This window comes from Rhinoraja longicauda, chromosome 6 (assembly GCF_053455715.1).
Source record: "Rhinoraja longicauda isolate Sanriku21f chromosome 6, sRhiLon1.1, whole genome shotgun sequence".
In the NCBI taxonomy this organism is placed as follows: domain Eukaryota; kingdom Metazoa; phylum Chordata; class Chondrichthyes; order Rajiformes; family Arhynchobatidae; genus Rhinoraja; species Rhinoraja longicauda.
This window is the reverse complement of record NC_135958.1, coordinates 79,877,799-79,899,681: the sequence shown is the minus strand read 5'-3', so window position 1 is coordinate 79,899,681 and position 21,883 is coordinate 79,877,799. Positions and strand designations below refer to the sequence as shown.

Here is a 21,883-nt window from a genome sequence, read left to right as displayed (position 1 = left end):
CTTCTATGAAACAGTACCACCAGGTCCATCTGAGAGGGTCACCCAAAGTAAAGGAGGTACGAGGTATTTCATTGAATGAGAGAAGAAACAGTAAACAAGGCTCTAACTTTGAATGGATTGGGTTTCAGTAACAGGCAAAAACCCCAGCAGGGAATGTTAACTGACTGGACTCCTGGGCCTGAGCTACAGGGAGATGTCAAGCAGGCTGGGACTTTAAACCTTGGAGCGCAGGAGGCTGTGGGACGATCTTATAATGGTGTATAAAATCATGAGAGGAATTGGTAGGCTGAATGCAGTCTTTTACCCAGAATATGGGAAATCCAGGGGACATAGGTTTGAGGTGAGAGGGGTAATAGGAACCTGAGGAGTAACTTTTTTGTCACTCAGAGGGTGGTGGGAATATGGAGCAAGCTGCCAGAGGAGGTAGTTGAGGCAGGTACTATAACAGCATTTAAAAGATATTTGGACGCACATGGACAGGAAAGGTTTACAGGGATATATGCAAATGTAGGGCAGATGGGACTAGCATGGGTGGGGCATCTTGGTCGCATGGGCAAGTTGAGCCACAAGCATGTTTCTGTGCTGTATACCTCCACAACTCTATAACTGCATACACGTGAAGAACAGTGTGCTTTTTAATCAAAGTGACTAGACCATCTGAGATATCTCCCAGTTCAATTGCTTTGGAAGGTGAAGTCTAAATATTACGATGTTGAATAATCACGACAGTCCATTGGGTAACTATGAGCTGATCTTTTGTTTGTTCTTAAAACCTTTAAAATAGGGTGAATCCCTGTCAATGGGCGAATGCACAACTTCACAATGCATTGGAGAGTCATATTCAAGTTTTACTATTATTTTTAAAATCTGCTTTAATGCTGCTTTTTAAAAAATGTTTGCTATTGTCATGATAAAAAGGTATGTTTCCCGACACTTCTCAGCACGCAGTGTTATTAATCTCCTCCAGCCCTCTGGTTATATTCTGCTGTGAATTCCACATCTAAACTTTGCCGTGACTTGGCTGGATTCAAACCACATCTAAGGGCCCCTTGGTTCTTTGCCTCATCCTTCTGAATCTGCTTTTTGTTGTCCCGATTGCCCACCTGGAAAGCCTCTCTTTTTTTTGCCGTTCCGCACTAAAAGATTATGCTTAATTCAGAACGGGGCAGAGACAGCAATAAAAGGAGCCCCAGACTGCCCCTCTGAGCACATTAGTATCCCGCCTTAGATGCGCTGCCTGTGACTAAAGGATTCCACAGCTCATGTGGTGCCACTGACTGGAGCACACCATCAGAGACAAAAAGCCTGTGTTGGGGGAATCTTTGAAAGAAAGTTGTGTTCGTCAAGGTGAGTGATGTTAGTGTATGGAACAGAACATTCTTTCATTTAGCCACCAGCACTCCTGCATCCGGCAGAGTGGAGGTGAGGCACTGAGGGGAACACAGAGTGGTGCAGCACAGAGTACACACAGCAACGCTTCCCCCATTTTGGCCAATAATGCGCTTTCCGCCAACCTTTAAAGTTTCTCCCTCTGCTGTTGTACGATGCTCCCATTTCTCACAGCCACTGTCTTTGTAGATGCTCCAATGCTGTTAATTCAATACACTGAGGTAGTTTTATGTTTGAACATGGATGGACCAGGAACTGAGTGAAACAATTCCAAAGCCATTTCATCTGCCAATCAGCAGGATGATTTTGATGCATGGTGAAAGGACACAGCATTGTTCCATTGCCATGGAACTTTATATTAATGGGGGCGGGGAGGGGGGGGAAATCATGTCCCCAGTTTACCCTCAACCTGTTTGATGGTCTTACACTGAAGGCACTACACTACAATCTGTCCAACACGTCCACGCTAAATTAATGGTGCACACACACCTCCCATGCATCTTCACCTTGAAAAGTTCTTATATTCTCCATTGTGTTTTTTGTGTGCGTGTTGCTAGTTGTGTGCGTGTTGCTAGTTGTGTGCGTGTTGCTAGTTGTGTGCGTGTTGCTAGTTGTGTGCGTGTTGCTAGTTGTGTGCGTGTTGCTAGTTGTGTGCGTGTTGCTAGTTGTGTGCGTGTTGCTAGTTGTGTGCGTGTTGCTAGTTGTGTGCGTGTTGCTAGTTGTGTGCGTGTTGCTAGTTGTGTGCGTGTTGCTAGTTGTGTGCGTGTTGCTAGTTTTCTCTGACAGTGACCAGCTTGCAAGGTGATGGGGTATAAGAGCGTGCAAGTCTTGCTGCAACCTTGCTGCTGGCCTTTTTTCGAGACCACCCGGGAGTTCTGTGTACAGCTTTGATCTCCTCACAATGAAGAATAGACCAATCTTGGGGGTAGGGAATTGAGGATTCACTAAGTTAACATCTGGGATGAGATGAATTGCCCCATGAGGAAATATTAAGACATAGAACAGAGAACAGTGCCGCACAGGAATAGGTCATTCAGCCCACGATGCCTATGCTGAACATGATGTCAAATTAAACTAACCTCCTCTGCCTGAACGTGATCCACATCTCTCCATTCCCTGCATATCTGTGCATATCTAAAAGCCTCTTCAATGCTACAATGTTGTCAGCTTCCACAACCACCCCTGGCACACGCGTTCCCGGCACCCAACACTCTCTGTGTAAAAAGCTTGCCCAGTAACTAATGCATTGATATTCTCTGGAGTTTAGAAGATGTATGAGAAGACTTCTTAAGATTCTGACTGGACTTGACACAGTAGGTGGAGTGGGAATGATTCCCCTGACGGGAGAGAACCAAGACTTCTGGGCATAGTGTCAGGATAAAGGGACACCCATTTAAATCTGACATGACGCGGATTTTGTTTTATTCCAGAGAGTTGTGTGTGAATCTTTGATATTCTCTGTCAAAAAGAACCAAATACTGACTCAGCTTGTGTTCTCGGGATCGTGATAGGTTTTTGGGCTGAGGGAAACCATGGATTCAGGAGATAAAGCAGGAAAGTCAAACTAAGGCCAAGTGTAGGGAAGACACACTCTATCTACTTCAATGGCAGAACAAATTCAATGACTTACTCCCCCTTTTTAAGTCCTTATATTCTTAAATATATTTAAACCAGATCATCTCTGGTTACTGATATTAGGCTATCCTGATTACTTCGTGGCTAATAGTCCAAGATTACAGCCGTGCTGCTGCACTATTAAAGGTATGTCTTTCGAATGAAACATTAAACTAAGATTCTGTCAAGCCACTCAAGATAAAGAGATCTCCATCACTATTTGCAACAACAGTTCTCACCAAGGCCAGCATTCACTCCTGAATTTTTACCCCGAGAAATAGTTTATCTGGTCAATATCAAAATGTTCCTAAATGTAAGAAGGATGCCGACACGAAACATTGCCTACTCACATTCTCCAGAGATGCTACCTGACCCGCCGAATTACTCCAGCACGTTGTGTTTTTTCTTTGTTGACCAGCTTCTGCAGTTCCTTGTTTCTACTGCTCTTTGAGGGGGCATGCAGTAGTGTTCCCTCCTTTACAACAGTGAGTTCATTGTAAAAAGTCACGAGGCACTCAGAGCAAGGTGAGAGTGTGCATAATGCTATATGAATGCCATTCTCTTTCATCTCATCCTCCCAACATGGGTGGTGCTGCTCCCCCTCTCTGGGTGCTGATGTTTGTGCCAAGAGCCCTAAGGAGGAGGCACAGGCTGAGATGTAAATAAGGCTGCTAACAATTTGTGGCATGTGTTATTGAGGAATAATGCATTCATTGTAGTGCCTGGGAGTGTCCTACTTTTGCTTAGTTTAGAGATACAGCATGAAAACAGGCCATTTGGCCCACCACTCTCACCCACGCCCTATACACTAGGGGCAATTTACAGAGGCCAATTAGCCTACAAACCCGCACGTCTTTGGGGTGTGGGAGGAAACCGGAACACCTGGAGGAAACCCATGCGGTCACAGGGAGAATTTGTAAGCTCCACACAGACAGTTCCAGAGGTCAGGATGGATCCTGGGTCTCTGGCGCCGTGAGGCAGCAGCTCTATCCGCTGCGTCAATGTGCTGCTCTCCATTACAACAGTGACAAGGCACATGGGAACAGTATGAGGTTGTGCCTGGGTGCTATATGTATGCCATTCTTCTTGATCTGGGTGGTACTGTTTGTAGCAGAAGCCCTGAGGAGGAGGTACAGGCTGAGATGTACTAGCCCAAACACGGCTGCCAATAATTTGTGGCATGTATTACGAGAAATAATAAATTTCACATTGCAGGGAACCTGGGAGTGTCCTGCTTTTGCCGTGTCCTTTCATCGAACAAATTCCATGTTAAAATGCCCCAGGGTGGCTCGATCCACGTGTTATTGTGCCAGCACACAACACACGAGTTTTATCTCACTCCTGTACTCTAGATCACTCCAGCGATTTGGCCAACTACAGTGGTGTTGTCAGCTAACGTACATGGCTGTGGAGCTGTGGTTAGTAACGCTGTCAAAGCCACAGCAGGGAGAAGCAGCTGCCTGGAGGTGCACCTCTGCTGATGGGCAGCTTGGAGGAGATGTTGCTACTGATCAGCTAATGAGTAAGTCAAGGATCCAATTGCAAAGGAAGGCACTGAGGTGCGGTGATAGGTTTGGAGGGGGTGATTGTGTTGAACGGCAAGCTGTTGTTGATGAATATCAGCTCGAAAAAATGCATTTCCGTTGTCCCCATTGTCCAGAGCGTCAGTGCAGTAGCATCCGCTGTGGCCCTGCTGTGGAGAGACACAAACTAAAGTGGATCCAGGTAATTTCTGAAGCAAAAACTGATTCAGGACACAACCAACCTCTTGAAGCACTTCATTATGGTCGATGTAACTGGTACGGTAGTCGTTGAGGCAGGTCATCATGATCTTCTTGGGCACCGGTTGATAGATGCCCTCTTGAAGCAGGTGGAAGCCTCAGGCTGGTGAATCGAGACGTTGAAGATGACCTTGAATACTCCAGCTAGTTGGCCTGCAGCAGCCGGCCAGGACTGCCCAGTCCTCCAGTCCACCCACTCAACTCAACTCCCTCATCCCCACAAACATTGTGGTAGATCTCCTAAGCCTTCATGTTTTCCTGAAATGTGGTGTCCAGAAATGGATACAATACTTCAGCTGTGATTGTTCCAATGGTTAATAAATGTTCATTGGATCTGAAACATTATCTCTGTTTCTACCTCTACAGACACTGGCTGACCTGCTGAGTGTTATCCCTGGTGTGCTAAGTGACATTTATTTCTCAAGCACATCACTACAAATACCTGATGACTCCACAGAATCTTGTTCAGTACAAATATACTTCCGCATTTCTTACCTTACAATGGCAGGTCTCTTCAAAGGCACTTCGTGCCCTGCCAAGAACTTAGCCATGAACAGTAAACATGCTGCAACATCGTGAGGGTTTAAATGGCACATTCCTATTCCACTGTTATTAAATCAGGAAATTATTTCATGAGCAGTTTTCCTTAGATCCTATCAATGATAATACATTTAGCTAGCTGCATTTAATAAAAATTAAAATCCCTGTCTCTACAACCTGTGCACTTAATAAAAGTGAAGAGAATTGGAATAACATCTTCACAAGCAAAGGCAACATTCGAATTGACCAAAATGAAGCATTTCTTCCTTAAATAGGAATTAATGGCCCTACAAATTCAAATATTTATCCAATAATCATTGTGTCTGCTTCCACCACTCTGATCACTTTTCTTTAAAGAAGCGGTTGCCTATTAAGTCTTTGTCTACTGTAACTGCTTGTCCTTTACCTGTTCTTGGGTGTCCAGCTCCTTATGTTGCATGTTCACCTCCAACGCTTGCATCCGGTTGTGATAATTTGTCGTCTCATTCTCTAGGGCCTAAATGAATAGCATTAAAGAGGAAAGAATTAACTATGGAGACACAAGGAACTACAGATGCTGGAAACCTGAGTAAAACACAAAGTGCTGGAGTGACTCAGTGGGTCAGGCAGCATCTGTGGAGGAAATAGACAGGCAATAGTTTAGTTTAGTTTAGTTTATTGTCACGTGTACCGAGGTACAGCGAAAAGCTTTTGTTGTGTGTTATCCAGTCAGCGGAAAGACAATACTGTACATGATTACAATCGAGCCATTCACAGTGCCCAGATACATGGTAATTTGGGCCCCTCTTCAGACACAGGTCAGAAAATGTCATCACATCAAGCTTTAAACAAACAAGTGTGATTATGTCAGAGGATCGGCTAAAGGTGAGATGGATTCACCTACATGTGGAATGGATGCACATTTCCTGTGTCTACCTGTTCTTCCTGCACGTGTAGTTTAGGTTAGAGCTACAGCGCGGATACAGGCCCTTCGACCCACCGAGTCCATGCTGACCAGCGATCCCCGCACATTAACACTATCCTACACACACTAGGAACAATTTTAACATTTACCAAGCCAATTAACCTACAAACCCGTGCGTCTTTGGAGTGTGGGAGGAAAGTGAAGATCTCGGAGAAAACCCACGCAGGTCAATGGGTAGAACGTACAAACTCCGTACAGCAGCACCCATAGACGGGATGGAACACAGGTCTCCAACGCTGCAAGTGCTGTAGGGCAGCAACTCTACCGCCGCGCCACCGCCGCCATTAGGTGCTGGAGAGCAACCTCACTGCGTCTGTGAAAAGTTCTCCAACACGTGGCATCATGAGGTGTCTCCAGAGGTCACGTGAGTTTGCAAGCCATAGATTTCACTAAAAACTGCTTTCCTGAACCAGCAAGGAGGACACCATTAAGGGGGGCATAAAGTGCCAGAGCATCTCAGTGTTTCAGGCAGGATCTCCCGTGGAAACGCACAGGCAATGTTTCTGTAGAAGAGTCCCGACCCCGAAACTTCACTCATTCATGTCCTCCTGAGATGGTGCCTCACACGCTGTGTTGCTCCAGCTCTTTGTGCTTTACGTAAGATTGAAGCATCTGCACTTCCTTGTGTCTCTATTAAGAAGGTATTACGATGTGAGTATGCACAAATATCCACCAATAATGGCCTCTTAAAGTGTGTGCAAATATGTGCTCTGATGAAGGATCACTGACCTGAAATACTCTCTCTCTCTCTCTCTCTCTCTCTCTCTCTCTCTCTCTCTCTCTCCCCCCCCCCCCCCCCGCCATTGGTGGAGTGGGAGCACGTGGCCGCTGGCTGCGTGAGGTCACGTGGGGCGCGGGACGGTGACATCACCCTTTGTCTGTTATTTGGGAGTGAGGAGGTTGGCAACCCTACTAATACAGGACAAGGGTGGTCCCGTACGGGACAAACCAATTTAGCCCAAAATATGGGATGTCCCGGCTAATACGGGACAGTTGGCAACCCTACCTCTAGGCCACAGCCCCACCCTGCTCCCACAGCTCCCCCATCTCCACAGCCTCACCTTCTACCCATCAATGTTCTCAGATCACTCCTTAACCTCCTCCACTGACTACTTCTGATCTTTATAATCTGCATCCAACCATTGTTTTTTCTGGAGAGAGGACTATATCAGATACTTGGGTCTGGTTGTTAAAGGTTTGTGCAAGATTAATGAGTTCTCCGACTTAATCATTTTAATAAAATATAAACTTTCATATATAAATAAAAATCTACTCCTGAAATGTTCAGAAGTTTATTGCTTATGCAGTTTTTATGTTGTAATGTTAAAAAAATTCTACAAGCCTCATAAATATTTCAGCGGAGATTAGCAATAAGCAGTGATAATTCTGCTTCAATCAGCCACTTTGTTTTCTTTTCTAATTATCAAGAAAGAAGCCATGATCACAGGAGGCCTGACCACAGGTATCTGATGGCAATAAATAGCATTACCTGGGCATGCTGGAGTAAGGCAGAGACAATGCAATCTTCAGATTCTTCTGAAGTCAATTTTGGAAAAAGAGTAGATAAACCTTGCCAGTTATTCGGAATCTAACCTTCAATTTTTGCTGAAGATAGATGCAAAAGGCTGGAGTAACTCAGCGGGCCAGACTGAAGAAGGGTCTCAACCCGAGGCGTCACCTGTTCCTTTTCTCCAGAGATGCTGCCTGGCCCACTGAGTTACTCCAGCTTTTTGCATCTATCTTCAGTTTAAACCAGCATCCGCAGTTCCTTCCTACTTCAATTTTTGCTGATGCATAAAAATATACAACAGCAAGTGCTAAAAACCCCGCCTGTTCACATCATTCAGGGGTAGGAGCCATCTACTTAGGGGCACAAACATAAATTAATGAATGAAATGCTATGAAAGATATTTTGTTGGACAAATATCATCCTATTTTTGCAATTATTGTATTTAACATTTTATTTTAGTCAATATATATCTCAGTTACTGAAGAAAATGATTTTGAATGATTCATCCAAAGAGACAAGAGCAATAGTTTGCAGTTATTGCAGCACAAGCTTATCAAGGAGTTTCATTTATAACTGCAGCAGATAAAAATCAAAATGAAACCCACAAACGGGATGTTAGGAAGGATGGGAGACAGCTTTAATGTCACAGTGCCATATAAATGCATGGCCTTTCAAAGAGGGCCTTAAAAGAGGGATGAAAGGTGGAGAGGTTTAGTGAGGAAATTGCAGGACATAAAGCCTATGGGGCTAATGGCAGGTCATTAATAGCGGGATGAAAGAATTTTAAAAATTGAGGAGCCCAGAATTCTCAGAAGCTTGCACTGGAAAGAGGAACTCAAACAGAAACGACAGGGCAGAGTAAGAGGGGTTGAAGATGATGATAAGAAATACCATTTGTGTCGGAAGGAACTGCAGATGCTGGTTTAAACCGAAGATAGACACAAAGAAACGTGCTCAATATGCATTTTAAAAAAGTGTCTTGACCCAAAACATCACCCATTCCTTCTCCCCAGAGATGCTGCCTGACCCACTGAGTTACTCCAGCTTTATGTGTCTATCTAAGAAATACCATTTGCTGTGTTGAACTTGAAGTGTAGTCATTTGAAGTTTTACTCATGTCTACTCAGCAGAGGGCAATGCTGGGAATGGCTGCTTCACAATACAAAGTGCTGGAGTAACTCAGTGGATCAGGCAGCATCTGTGGAAGACATGGATAGGCCATGCTTTGGGTCGGGAGCTTCCAGAGCGGGACTCAGAATCTGAAGAAGGTTCTCGACCTGAAACGTCACCTATCCATATTTCCCAGAGATGCTGCCTGACTCGTTAAGTTAGTTCAGCACTTTGTGTTCTATGCAAAATTCCAGCATCTGTGTCAGGGGTTATGGAGAGAATGCAGGAGAATGGGGTTAAGAGGGAAAGATAGATCAGCCATGATTGAATGGCGGAGTAGACTTGATGGGCCCAATGGCCTAATTCTGCTCCTATCACTTATGCACTGCAGTTCCTTGAGTCTACAATGGCTGCTTTAGTTACATTTTGCCGTAGCAAACTCGACTTACAGCATTGGTACTGGGCCTAATCTAATCTAATCTTGGTGAATGTAATTTGCACCAACCAACTAAAGCCCTAAAGCCCTCAGATACGTACGTGGTCAGCCTACGTAAGTAGATATTCAAAATCTAAATAACCAATCAACTGGGCAATTACATTCATGGCCACTTTAAGGAGAGGTTTACCATAGTGTCAAATTAATTTTCTCAATGAGCTTTTCTTTGAAGGATTTGAGCTCCTTTCCTAACCTTGTGAAAGACAGCACAGAGCTACACTGCACTAAATGATTAGACTCCTCTTATGGAGTCAGCGGAATAACATGACACTGTAATTTGTTTAGTTTGGATTAATGGCTTCTTTGAACAAACACATCTTTTTATAAATTCCACATCAGAAATATGTTTTCACAAACCACAATAAATACAGCCACTTTCAAAGGAAAAGAAGAAACCTTCTGGGTTTAGTATAACCCACAATTTACATTTTCACATATGGTGACATTCTTTCACATGAGAATTTTTGCCCACAGAACAATACATATTCTGGACCAATGTGCTTTGATATCATAGTTACTTGGTGCTTTGTTTACTGAATAAGGTTCTCTGGCCAAGCCCCGTTAGTGGGACAGTGAAAGAAGACACTAACCCATGTACAACAAAGGTACTGCTTGTATCAATTCCTTGTCAGCTGTTAGCTGATCTTAGATGGGTTGTAGATAGGGTTTGCCAATTGTCCCATATCACCCGGGACATCCCGTATTTTGGGCTAAATTAGTTTGTCTCGTACGGGACCACCCTTGTCCCGTATTAGTAGGGTTGCCAACTTCCTCACTCCCAAATAAAGGTCAAAGGGTGACATCACCGCCCCGCGCCCCACGTGACCTCACCCAGCCAGCGGCCACGTGCTCCCGCTCCACCAATGACGCCCCCCCGGCCCCGGACAGCCGTCATTGGTGGAACGGGAGCATGTGGCCGCTGGCTGGGTGAGGTCACGTGCGGCAGTGACGTCACCTTGTCCCGTATTTGGGAATGAGGAAGTTGGCAACCCTAGTTGGAGATGGGTTATCATGGTGGCTTCATTACCCTGTAATTTGGCAAGGATGGTGGGGGGGGGGGGGGGGGAGTTATTTTTGCCAATGTTCTCTGCATTGATCAATGCCAAATGACTGGGACTGTCTGCTGACAGTGTGGTCTGACCTCAGGCTGCGAGTTCCCTGGGACAGGTCCCTCTGACTGTGGCACATTGCTGGGGTTGAACAGATTTAAAATATTTAAGGCTGGCACCCAGAGCCATTGGTGATTTTTAGAAGAGAGAGGGAGAGAGAGAGCAAGAGAGAGAGAGAGAAGGCAAAGTCACAACTGTGTAGGAAGCAACTGCAGATGCTGCATTAAACCAAATCAAGACACAAAATGCTGGAGTAACTCAGCAGGACTGGCAGCATCTCTGGAGAGGGTCTCTCTGGAGAGGTGCACTCTGGAGAAACAGTAACAACTCCCGTGCACATAACAGAGGCAGTGTTTAGCTGTTTGAACATGGCAGGATGGCCTTTCATTGCACCGGACCTCTGCTGTCTAATATTATCATTATACGTCAGCAAAGCATGGTTTTACCAAGGTGTTGGAGGAGCAATTGAATAAAATAGAGTACCTGGCATTGCACTGCTGGCATTGCCCATGGAAGTATGTGATATTATGAGCCCAGGACCTGGTGTTAGGATTGACTCTTTGATCAGCAATAAAGAGCCATATGGGCACGCAGGGGATAGTTATTTAGCTGAACTTGACATGGTGCTGAACTTGAGATTAGATCAGAGCTGGTGTGTTTTGCTTTTGCCCTCACAAGCAATGCAATCACAAACTGAACCCTGATTCAACATCTCATCTGAAAGGCAAGTAATGTGCATGTGAATATTGTGCAATTTAGCTTCAGTTCAGAAGATTCTGCAAGTTGGACTTTGGAAGATTTGTCGAACACATGCTTTATAAATTGAAATTTTAATGAGCTGAACAGCCCACCCTAACTTTAAATTCGTCATCAAAACGGCTCATCGACTGGCATCTAGCTGGAGAGGTTGTGTCACGCACATTATATAACGCTCTTCCACAAATGCTGCTGTGGTTCAACTAAAGAAGCACAATGCAGTTTGCATGAAGGGATGGGTGTAATTTACAGGTAAAGCAGCAGGAAGACACAAGAAACAGCTGACCTCCTCTTGCCTCCACTCTCCAGGCAAAGGTGCACTCTCACATCAGGCTACTTCTGTGTAAAATGGAAAGAAAGCAAGGCTCTTGCCAAGTGCAAACTCATTTGTTTTGCAAGGTCTGACCTGACCAGTTCAGCAACTACAGTACAACTATCCGGGTGCCACTGATTATGAAACATCTGAACCTTTCTCTGGAGAGTTTCTGTTGGACGGTCCCGTTTGAAGCCAGTGATGTTTGCTACGTGAGCTTGTCCTCCAGTGGGTTATCAATCCGTCGGCAACAAGTGTAGGACAGTATTCATCATTCAATATCTGAAATAATCATTATTTAACTCCAGGCTGATAAAATAAAATGCAATGCAACAATTATTATTATTATCAATGGGAATAATGATGGAATGGGAATTCTGAGGATTTGCATCTTTCTTCTTGAGATGCAAATTCCCATTGTGGGGTGGCATGGAGGCACAGCTGTAATTGCTGCCTTACAGCGCCAGAGACCCGGGTTCGATCTGGACTAAGGTGCTGTCTGTACGGAGTTTGCACGTTCTCCCTGTGATCATGTGGGTTTCCTCTGGGTGCTCCAGTTTCCTCCCACACTCCAAATATGGACGGGTTTGTAGGCTTTGGTAAAATTGTAGATTGTCCCCAGTGTGCAGGATAGAGCTCGTGTACGGGGTGATCGCTGGTCGGCACGGACTCGGTGGGTGGGCTGAAGGGCCTGTTTCTCCGTTGTATCTCTAAAGTCTAAAGTAATGTCTCAAGTCACAACATCTGGTATGAAACACCACGAACGGGTGAGATTGATCAGAGCTAACTCGGTGAGGGGAGTTAACTTCCCTGCGTTTGAAGTCGTCTCTGCAATTTTTGTTGCTGTTTTTGCTTTGCTTTTTTGTCCCTCAAGAATTATATTTAAAGTCTTGGTTATCTTACAATTCCCAATTTTGATGAAAGGTCACACCCAAAACATTTTTGTCTTTACAGATGCTAATAGGGCTGCCGAGCACTTGAAGCATTTTGTCTTTTCATCTGTGCGGGGAGTGACAGGAAGCCTCGGGCTAGAGCTTGTGACCTCCAATTAGGCCTTGGCTGCTGTTCCTTAAATGACAAACTCAAAACTGCTTTTATGGTATAATTTTCTCCAAAGTGATGAGCACAATGTTTTAGAATTAGCTGCAGATCCATAGTTTACTGTATCTTTCAACAACTTCTGCACAGGCATCTTTCTAGGATTAATCTCGGGGCCTTTCAGGTCTGGCTAGTCCATTGAGATTTACTGAGTTGTCGGGATATCAAACCTTTGTTTACTCACCACAAACGGAACCCGCACACAGAATGACAGTGCAGAGGAAACTTCTCTGCTCATTCCATGTTTCCCTGTGACGTACTCTCCCCACATTCCCGTCCTTCAACTCCATCTGCATTTTGCCAACTACATTTGGACAGGCACATGGATAGGAACAGTTGAGAGGGATATGGGTCAAACTCGGGCAGGTGGGACTAGCATAGAATGGGCATCTTGGGTGGCAAGGGGAAGTTGGGCCAAAGGGCCTGTTTCCATGCTGGATGGCTCGATGACTCCATGACCTCGGCCCCAGGAGCAATTGATCACATCCTAAAACAACGCAGCACTAATCTGGACTTTCCCACGGTACGCTAATCCACTCCAACAAAACATATCATTTATCTCATATTTGCTGCAAAAAAATGGTAACATCCTTCTATAGTTGGAGAGAGATACAATTATCTTGTCTGCAACAGGTTATCAACACATTTTCATCCATATTTTGACTCTCTCGCTGTGAATAATCTGCTACCCTTACTATAATTGTGTCAAGGTTGTCCAAAGTCCACGAAGGTCAAATGCTGTTTGGTGGGACTTGTTACTCTCCCACAACCACATTTGCAGGCATTACCTAAAGTGACTGTTCATTATGTTTCCTGTCTCAAAACAACGAACCCCCAGGATAATGTAAGATTATTGGGTGCTTTGAATTCAGATTAATAGTTATAATCATGGCTAGACAGTTTCACAGGGAACCCGTCAAGAGTTTGATCAGTTACATAAAATTACTTGTGCCAACTGTGGTTAGGTACGGCACAGTGGCACAGCTGATAGAGCCGCTGCCCCACAGCGCCAGAGACCTGGGTCCAATCCTGATCTCGGGTGCCGTCTGTGTGGCGTTTGCATGTTCTCCCTGTGACCGCGTGGGTTTTCTCCGGGCGCTCCGGTTTGCCTCCACATCCCAACCTCATGTGGGTTAGTAGGTTCACTGGACTCTGTCGATTGTCCCGTGTGTAGGTGAGAGGTAGAATCTGGAGGGGAATTGATGACAATATGGAGGGAACAAGTTTGATTAGATTAGTGTAGGAGCAGTGCAAGGGGGTGGTGGATACACAACATGGAGCTGGTGGGCCAAAGGGCCTGTTTCCATGCTGTATCACTCTAGAATCGTGCATTAATTCAGCACGGACATAGGCCCTTCAGCACAACATGCCCAATCCATCCACCTCAACACATTTTGGATAGGCACATGGATGTGCAGGGAATGGAGAGATATGGATATGAGATATGTTCTTGTGCTGTACTGTTCTATATTCTATATAAAACAATCAAAAGAAAGTGCAGGCAAACGAAGGTTGGGCGTCTCATGGCAAATCTAGCTGACTTGGTGAGTCATGAACTGAATGGCTGCTTGCTCAGATGTTGTTATGCTCCAAAACCACAGTAATTAGATAGGATGGTACTCACATCAATATTTACAACGCAGGAGGAACACAAGGATGTCAAAACTTCTTTTGATTACCTTCATATCTCTATCATAATCTCTAATCAACAGCCTCTTCTCATCTTCAAGTCTTCCCACAGCTTCTTGGAGCTGCCTCCCTGCAGCGAGCCGCTCACGACTGCATTCCTCCCGCAAGGATGCAATGGTAGCCTGCAGTTCTCCTACAGTCTGAAACAGAAGCAATAGCTGAAAGCTCTGGTAGTGCAGCCTGGTAAACCTTTGAAGTGCAATAATAGCTGTGAAAACATTTCAAGCTATCTATCAGCTGCCAAATACAGGGACATTTCAAATTTTCTCAGGATCTTTAATTGTCATGGAATTTTGTCTGAGGAGAGCAGATTAAAACATGTTGCTGCACAATGTTTTGGCGGTACTCCTGAGTGTGCTAGGTTAACAGGTAGAAGTTGTGAAGTTGTGAACTAGATGTTCCTACAGGTGTATGCACTAACCCGATATTTTTATGCGAAATGGAAAAACAACTGCAGATGCTGGAAATAGGTCATAAAAACAGAAAATACTGGAGATTCTCTGCAGTTCGGGCAGCATCTGTGGAGAGAGGAAGAGAAGTATCGATACAACTCTAGAGGCCTTTGGTTGGGCCACATTTGGAGTATTGCGTGCAGTCCTTGTCAAGATGTGGAGACTTTGGGGAGGGTGCAGAGGCGGTTTGCCAGAATGCTGCCCGGATTAGAGGTTGGGGTTGAAGAGACTTGGATTGTTGTCGTTGTAAGGTCAGATGTTGAGGGGAGACGATCGAGGGATGTGAAATTATGAGGCAGAGCCGGGGTAGACAGGCAGAATCTTTTTGCCAGGGTGGAAATGTCCAGCACTAGCGGGCATAGCCATAAGGTGAGAGGGAGAAAGTTTAATGGGGATGTGCGGGACAATTATTTTTGCAGAGTGGTGGGGGCCTGGAACGTGCTGCCAGGGGTGGTGGTGGAGGCAGATACCATAATGGGGTGTTACAAGATTTTTGGATAGGCACATGGAAGTGAGGGGAATACAGGGATATGGAACATGTACAGGCAGATGAGATCAGTTTCACTTGGTATCATATGTGGCACAAACATTGCTCATGTGCTTTTGCTGTTCTACGCTGTATGTTCCTTCAGCAGAACTGGTGTGGGGTCATTAATGTGAAATGCTAACTCTGTTTGTCTTTGTTGCAAGGAGTTTAAAGAGGAGTTGTGGGGTGAGATTTATTTTACACAAAGGGTGGTGGGTGCCTGGAACATGCTGCCGGGGGTGGTGGTTGATGACAGTGGCATTTGAGAGACTTTTAGACAGGCACATGGACATGCAGGGAATGTGGAATAAGTGCAGGCAGATAAGAGGTGGTCATGGCACCATGTTCAGCACAGACACTGTGGGCCGAAGGGCCTGTTCCTGTGTGTATTGTTCTACGTTTATGTATCACCAACTTCATTGAAGAACAGTTCAAATGTTCACTGTTATCATTATCCCATGAAGTCAAAGACTAGTAGCCTCAGATAAACAGCAGGGCTCTCTTTACTCTTGCTAAGGTGCACCATTAACCATACTCGTTATTTTTGCACCCTCCTTCTCTCAGCAAATGCACTGTTTCGTTGCTAATTTGTGCTAAATTATGAATAATTTTACATGCACCCACTAACAACAGGGTTGATATCGCCAATTTGAGATCTTTCTATAATGGAAGGTAGACACAAAATGCTGGAGGATTAACTCAGCAGGTCAGGCAGCATCTCGGGAGAGAAGGAATGGGTGACGTTACGGGTCGAGACCCTTCTTCAAACTGATGACAGAGGAGGGGGCTGGACTTTGTCCATCCCTTCACTACAGAGATGCCGCCTGACCCGCTGAGTTACTCCAGCATTTTGTGACTACCTTCAATTTTAACCAGCATCTGCAGTTTTTTTCTATAATGGAAACAGAGCTTCACGCCCAAGGGAGCAATGTACACAATATTCCTCTCTCTCTCCAACTTCAAATAGCAAACATCAGAAGAACTGTGTTCTTTTCCCTTTGTGAATGAGAGGGTGGACAGTGTCCAATTGATCGAGAAAACAGTCACAACTTCCAGAGACTGACTGGCTCCATAGAAGCAGTGAAGCTTTTAAAAAAAGTAAGTCAGTGAGATAAAGTAGCTTTGTTCTAAATGAACTGAGTAATTCAAGGAAAGACAATGGGCAGACTTTGCAGAGATCCAGCTAACGACCGATATTTACCCTCCATAAGTGTCCACAAGCTCCAGACTTCTGCAGGAACGTGCGAGTTCTGAAGCTGATACGTTTATCCGAGCAGAATTAGGCCAATCGGCCCATCGTCGACTCTGCCATTCAATCATGGCTGATCAATTTCTTCCCTCTCAACCCCATTCTCCTGTCTTCTCCCCATAACCCCTGACACCCGCACTATCAAGAATCTGTCAATCTCCACCTTAAAAAGATCCATTGACTTGGCCTCCACAGCCGTCTATGGCAATGAATTCCACAGATTCACCACCCTCTGATTAAAGAAATTGCTCCTCATCTCCTTTCTCAAGGTACATCCCTTATATACTGGGGCTCTGGCCTCTGGTCCTATACTCTTCCGCTAGTGGAAACATCCTCTCCACATTCACTCTACCCAGGCCTTTCACTATTCGGTAAGTTTCAATGAGGTCCCCCTCATCCTTCTAAACTCCAGAGAATACAGGCCCAGTGCCCACAAACGCTCACCGTATATGTTGCTAAACTTCCGCTGAACCCTCTCCTGGGACTGCTCATGGATCCCAACTGTCTGGCTTCTTCTGCTCTCTCAGCTTGAACAAAGCTTTGCTGGTGCTTTTGTCAAACCCAGCACAATGTGCACTTTCGCAGAAGTTTGAGCCAAATCCGCTTCTTTCTGTATTTCGAACAGTCATGGAACACCCTCCTCTACATCCACAGTCTCACTGACATCATTATAAAGAATATCTACAACCATAGTTCAACTCCTCATCCCAGGAAGCCTTTCCTTCCTTATGAAGTATCTGTTGCATTTTTATACATCACAAAGCATACTTCCTTATGTACTCTGTCCTTTGATCTCCACCTATGATTAGCCCTCATAATCTTCCTTTCATCTACCCACTGCATGCTCTAAATTCCTTGTCTTTTTCTTCAGTATCATTACCTCAAATTCTTAATCAAATGCCAAACTTTGAACTACGTTCTCTTTTAATCTCTATTTTTCAAGAAAGCACCTTCTTAGGACGAGCCCCTTTTTTTGCCTCATGTTTATATTCATTCGGGGGCTGTCTTTGTTTGTACCTTCAGCCCATCAAACCGCCTCTACCCGAATTTCTAATTCTTCTAATTCAGACTTTTTGCACATCCTCCCCCTTCTCCACCTGATCCCTTGCACCCAACCTCCCATCACCCACACTAGCACTGGTTGCTCTTTATCTCAGGTATGAAGGTTTCCAATGTTGGTCTACTCCATTGACTTTGTTCATTGTTGTTGTTATGACTTGCCAAGTTATGGTCAACCGCAGAACAGTGTGCAATCAAACTCCAGCAAAAAATTCAATAGGTGATTTGGAAAAATGCCCTGGGAATTACATCAATTAAATATGATCTAGGTTATAGGCCCAACCTAAGATGTGTTCAGTTTAGTTTATTGTCACGTGTACCGAGGTACAGTGAAAAGCTTTTGTTGTGTACTAACCAGTCAGTGGGAAGACAATACATGATTACAATTGAGCCATTCACAGTGTACAGATACTAGATAAGGGAATGACGTTTAGTGCAAGATAAAGCCAGTAACGTCCGATCAAAGGTAGTCCGATCGTATTTCAGTGACTCTCTGTTTGCGGTCGGACGCTTTAGTGGCTGATAACAGCTGGGAAGAAACTGTCCCTGAATCTGGAGGTGTGCGTTTTCACACTTCTATGTGTTGCCTGATCTTGCAGTCAAAGAATCCATGGGTCACAACTGCTGCATTCAGTGTAAGTGATTGGTCTCTGAACAACTGAACAACGCACCTCGGGCTCAGCAGCTGAATAGTTTTGTCTGCCTATGTGAACACTTCTCTAAAAAGATAATGTTAGATCAAAGGCAAAGGCTTATAATGTTGCCAGAAAAAGCAAGGGGCCTGACGATTTGGAAAATCTCAGATTTCAGCACAGGAGTACAAAGACATTGATAAGGGAAAGCCGAAAATCAGAGTAATTAACCGAGAAACATAAAAACATATTGTAAATTCTTCTAGGTAACAAGGAAAAGATTAGTCAAAGATTGGGCGCCTTTCATTCAGACACATGAGAAATCATACAGTGGAATAAGGAAATGCCCACAAAATAACTCTGAAGAAGGGTCCCAAGTTGAAATGTCACCTATCCATGTTCTCCAGGTATTCTGCTTCACCCACTGAGTTACTCCAGCACTTTGTGTCTTCTTTTTCTGCCCACAAAATAAGTCTTGCCACAAAAGAAAACACAGAAAAATCAGTGGGGAACAGCAGGGTGAGAGTGAATGAAGAGATAAAATTGATCAGCATGGCGATAATAAGTATTACCAAACTTATCTGGGTTTCAGAATGGTTCCCACATATTGGAAATGTCACCATTCTTTTTGAGAAACAAGGCAGAAGGAAAACAGGAAACTGCAGACCAGCAAATGGGACATCAGCAGAAGGTGAAGTGAGAGGTCATTAAGGAAGTGTAACCTTTCACTTTGCAAATGGCAATGGGATTGGGCAGAGACTCCTTCTCTATCTCCACCACATCTGCTCCCAAGATGAGGCTTTTCATTCTTGGACCTCCGAGATGTCTTCTTTCTTTAGTAAACGTGGCTACCACTTCTGTTGTCATAGATGAATCCCTTACCCATATCTCTCCTTAGAATCCCATAAGGAACTTTATCAAAAGCATTACTAAAGTCCATGTAGACAACATCATCCATTACCTGACCCTCACCAATCACCTTTCTCACCTCCTCAGCAAAACTCAAGTTCGTAAAACACGACCTGCCTCAGACAAAGTCAAAATGACTACCCTTCATTATCCAATTCTCTTCCAGATGCGAAGCCTCGCCAGATTGGGTTTCCAGGATAGAAGGATAATCCACTCAGGAGAGATTGAGTAGGTTGATTTTGGGATTTATGCATTATGAAAGGTGGTTTTAGTGTAAACATACAAAATTATTTTGGGCGAGATGATTAGTGCAGAGATGATGATTCCACTTGTGGGGTGTCAAGAACCAGAGGTCATAGTTGGGCCTGAGATGAGTTTCTTCACCAGAGGGTAGTGAATCTTTGCAATTCCAAATGCAGAAGGTTGTGAAAACTCAATTAGTGAGAATATTCCAGACAAAGATTGATGGCTTTCCTTTAATACTCAGGAATTCATAGAAAATGGGGTTTGTGCAAGAAACTGGCGTTGGGATAAGAGATAATCTGTGATCTTATTGAATGTCAGAGCAGGAATGTCTTGTATCCATGTCTTTATGCTTATGATGCCGCTGCGATAGTGCCTGATGCTGTGATTTACTGGGTAAATTAGTGTACCAAATACTTAGTACACATCAGATGTTTTCTTAATAACTTGGAATTCATCACGGACGTCAGCCTAATGTAAATGTTCACCTCATTTGAAATGGTTAACTTTTCTTCCACATTGTTGCCTGGAGATCTGGAAAGCACATCTCAGTTTGCCTGTTAATACTGTCCAATATTGTATGTGGATTTGTGTCAGCTCATTAATGAATGGGAGTGCCACACAGCTGGCGATTACAAATGCTTGCGGTGGTACTCAGCCATCAAGATTCCAGTTTTAATTACCCTGTCACAGGGTGCAGCTCCTGTGACACATGCACATGTGAGCAAGACAAAAGTTTAGACAGATGAAAATGACATGTTTTAAGTCAAACATTGATAGAAGAAGAAATCATACAGAATTCTGACTGGCAATGCTGGACGAGGATGCACCGCAAGCAGGGTAGGAACTAAAACTATTGCTTTTGCAACTCCAGGTTCATTTTACACCCATTCAAACAAATTCAAATGAATGGAAATCCGTTAAAATCAAAGAAAAACATTACAGATGTAGACAAAAGGAATTGCACATGCTGCTTTGCAATAAAAAGACACAAAATGCTAGTGTAACTCAGCAGCTCAGGCAGCATCTCTGGAAGAAATGGATGGGCAACGTTTTTGGTCAGGACCCTTTTCCAGACAAATTGTAGTAGGGGGGGAGAAAGGTGAGCAAATAGGTGGGGGCGGGCAAATCCTGGCAAGTGATAGGTGGATAAAGGTGGGTGGAAGAGGGCAGAGATGAAAAGAAGACCAAAGGCTGATCAGGAAGAGGAGTAAATTGTGAAGCCACCGGGAGGGATCTAGGTGGAAGGGGTGGGTGGGGAGGGGAGGGGAAAGGTGAGAAGGATAGTGGGAGACAGGTGTGCATCCAGGTGGTGTGCAGGGAGGGGGAGCGTGGAGGGAGGAGGGGGAGGTTGGGATATTTGAAATCTGCAATAAAATCTGAAAATGCTGCAAATGTTTCAGGTCTCACACACAGTTATAAGGGGCTGCCCCCTGCATCCATTTGACCTGGTGTCACCATATCACAGATGTCTTATCTATCCCTCACTCCCACTTCTTTGCAAATTTAAATCACCTTTATTATCTCTCTTTTCCAGTTCTATGGAACGGTCTCCGCCTGAAACATGAACCTTGTTTCTATTTTTACAGATGTGGTCTGACTTTCAGTGTTTCCAGTATTTTCTGCCTGTATTTCAGGGTTTAAGCAGTTGTGTTATCCAATCAGACTGCGGTCTACATCCAAGGTTTGGACAGTAAACCAATAAAATCACAACAAGCAGTCCAATGATGATACAAAGGAAACAAATAAATCCCATTCAACAAACAGATCAATATTAAAACACAGGCCTCAATGCCAACACACTCTCTGCTGCTGACTCGGAATACACCAGCTGCCAAATGGCCCAACACCATGCACTTCAACACACCAGCAATTATACATCAGTGAGATCGATCGTAGTTTATAGGTAGAAACATAGAAAATAGGTGCAGGAGTAGGCCATTCGGCCCTTCGAGCCTGCACCGCCATTCAATATGATCATGGCTGATCATCCAGCTCAGTAACCTGTACCTGCCTTCTCTCCATACCCCCTGATCCCTTTAGCAAAAAGGGCCAAATCTAACTCCCTCTTAAATATAGCCAATGAACTGGCCTCAACTACCTTCTGTGGCAGAGAATTCCACAGACTCACCACTCTCTGTGTGAAGAAATGTTTTCTCATCTTGGTCCTAAAAGACTTCCCCCTTATCCTTAAGCTGTGACCCCTGGTTCTGGACTCCCCCAACATCGGGAACAATCTTCCCGCATCTAGCCTCTCCAACCCCTTAAGAATTTTATATGTTTCTATAAGATCCCCCCTCAGTCTTCTAAATTCCAGCGAGTACAAGCCTAGTCTAGCCAGTCTTTCTTCATATGAAAGTCCCGCCATCCCAAGGATCAATCTAGTGAACCTTCTCTGTACTCCCTCTAAGGCAAGAACGTCTTTCCTCAGATTAGGAGCCCAA

The 21,883-nt window shown here is 44.5% G+C and overlaps 1 protein-coding gene across 5 annotated transcripts in view; it reads right to left on the bottom strand.

The window, feature by feature from the left end:
• The window catches only part of cep112 (centrosomal protein 112), a 289,566-nt gene that overhangs the window by 36,681 nt on the left and 231,002 nt on the right, over positions 1-21,883 (bottom strand). For 4 of the 5 annotated variants that reach the window (XR_013547414.1, XM_078401444.1, XM_078401445.1 and 1 more), the window contains 2 exons: positions 14,360-14,509; positions 5,731-5,820 (listed from right to left, as the gene is read on the bottom strand). Coding sequence is in view for 4 of the 5 variants with exons in the window: in XM_078401444.1 (XP_078257570.1) it covers positions 5,731-5,820; positions 14,360-14,509 (240 nt within the window). In the remaining variant the exon portion in view is untranslated. The remainder of the gene's footprint in view (positions 1-5,730; positions 5,821-14,359; positions 14,510-21,883) is intronic. The other variant, XM_078401446.1, reaches the window with a different exon arrangement.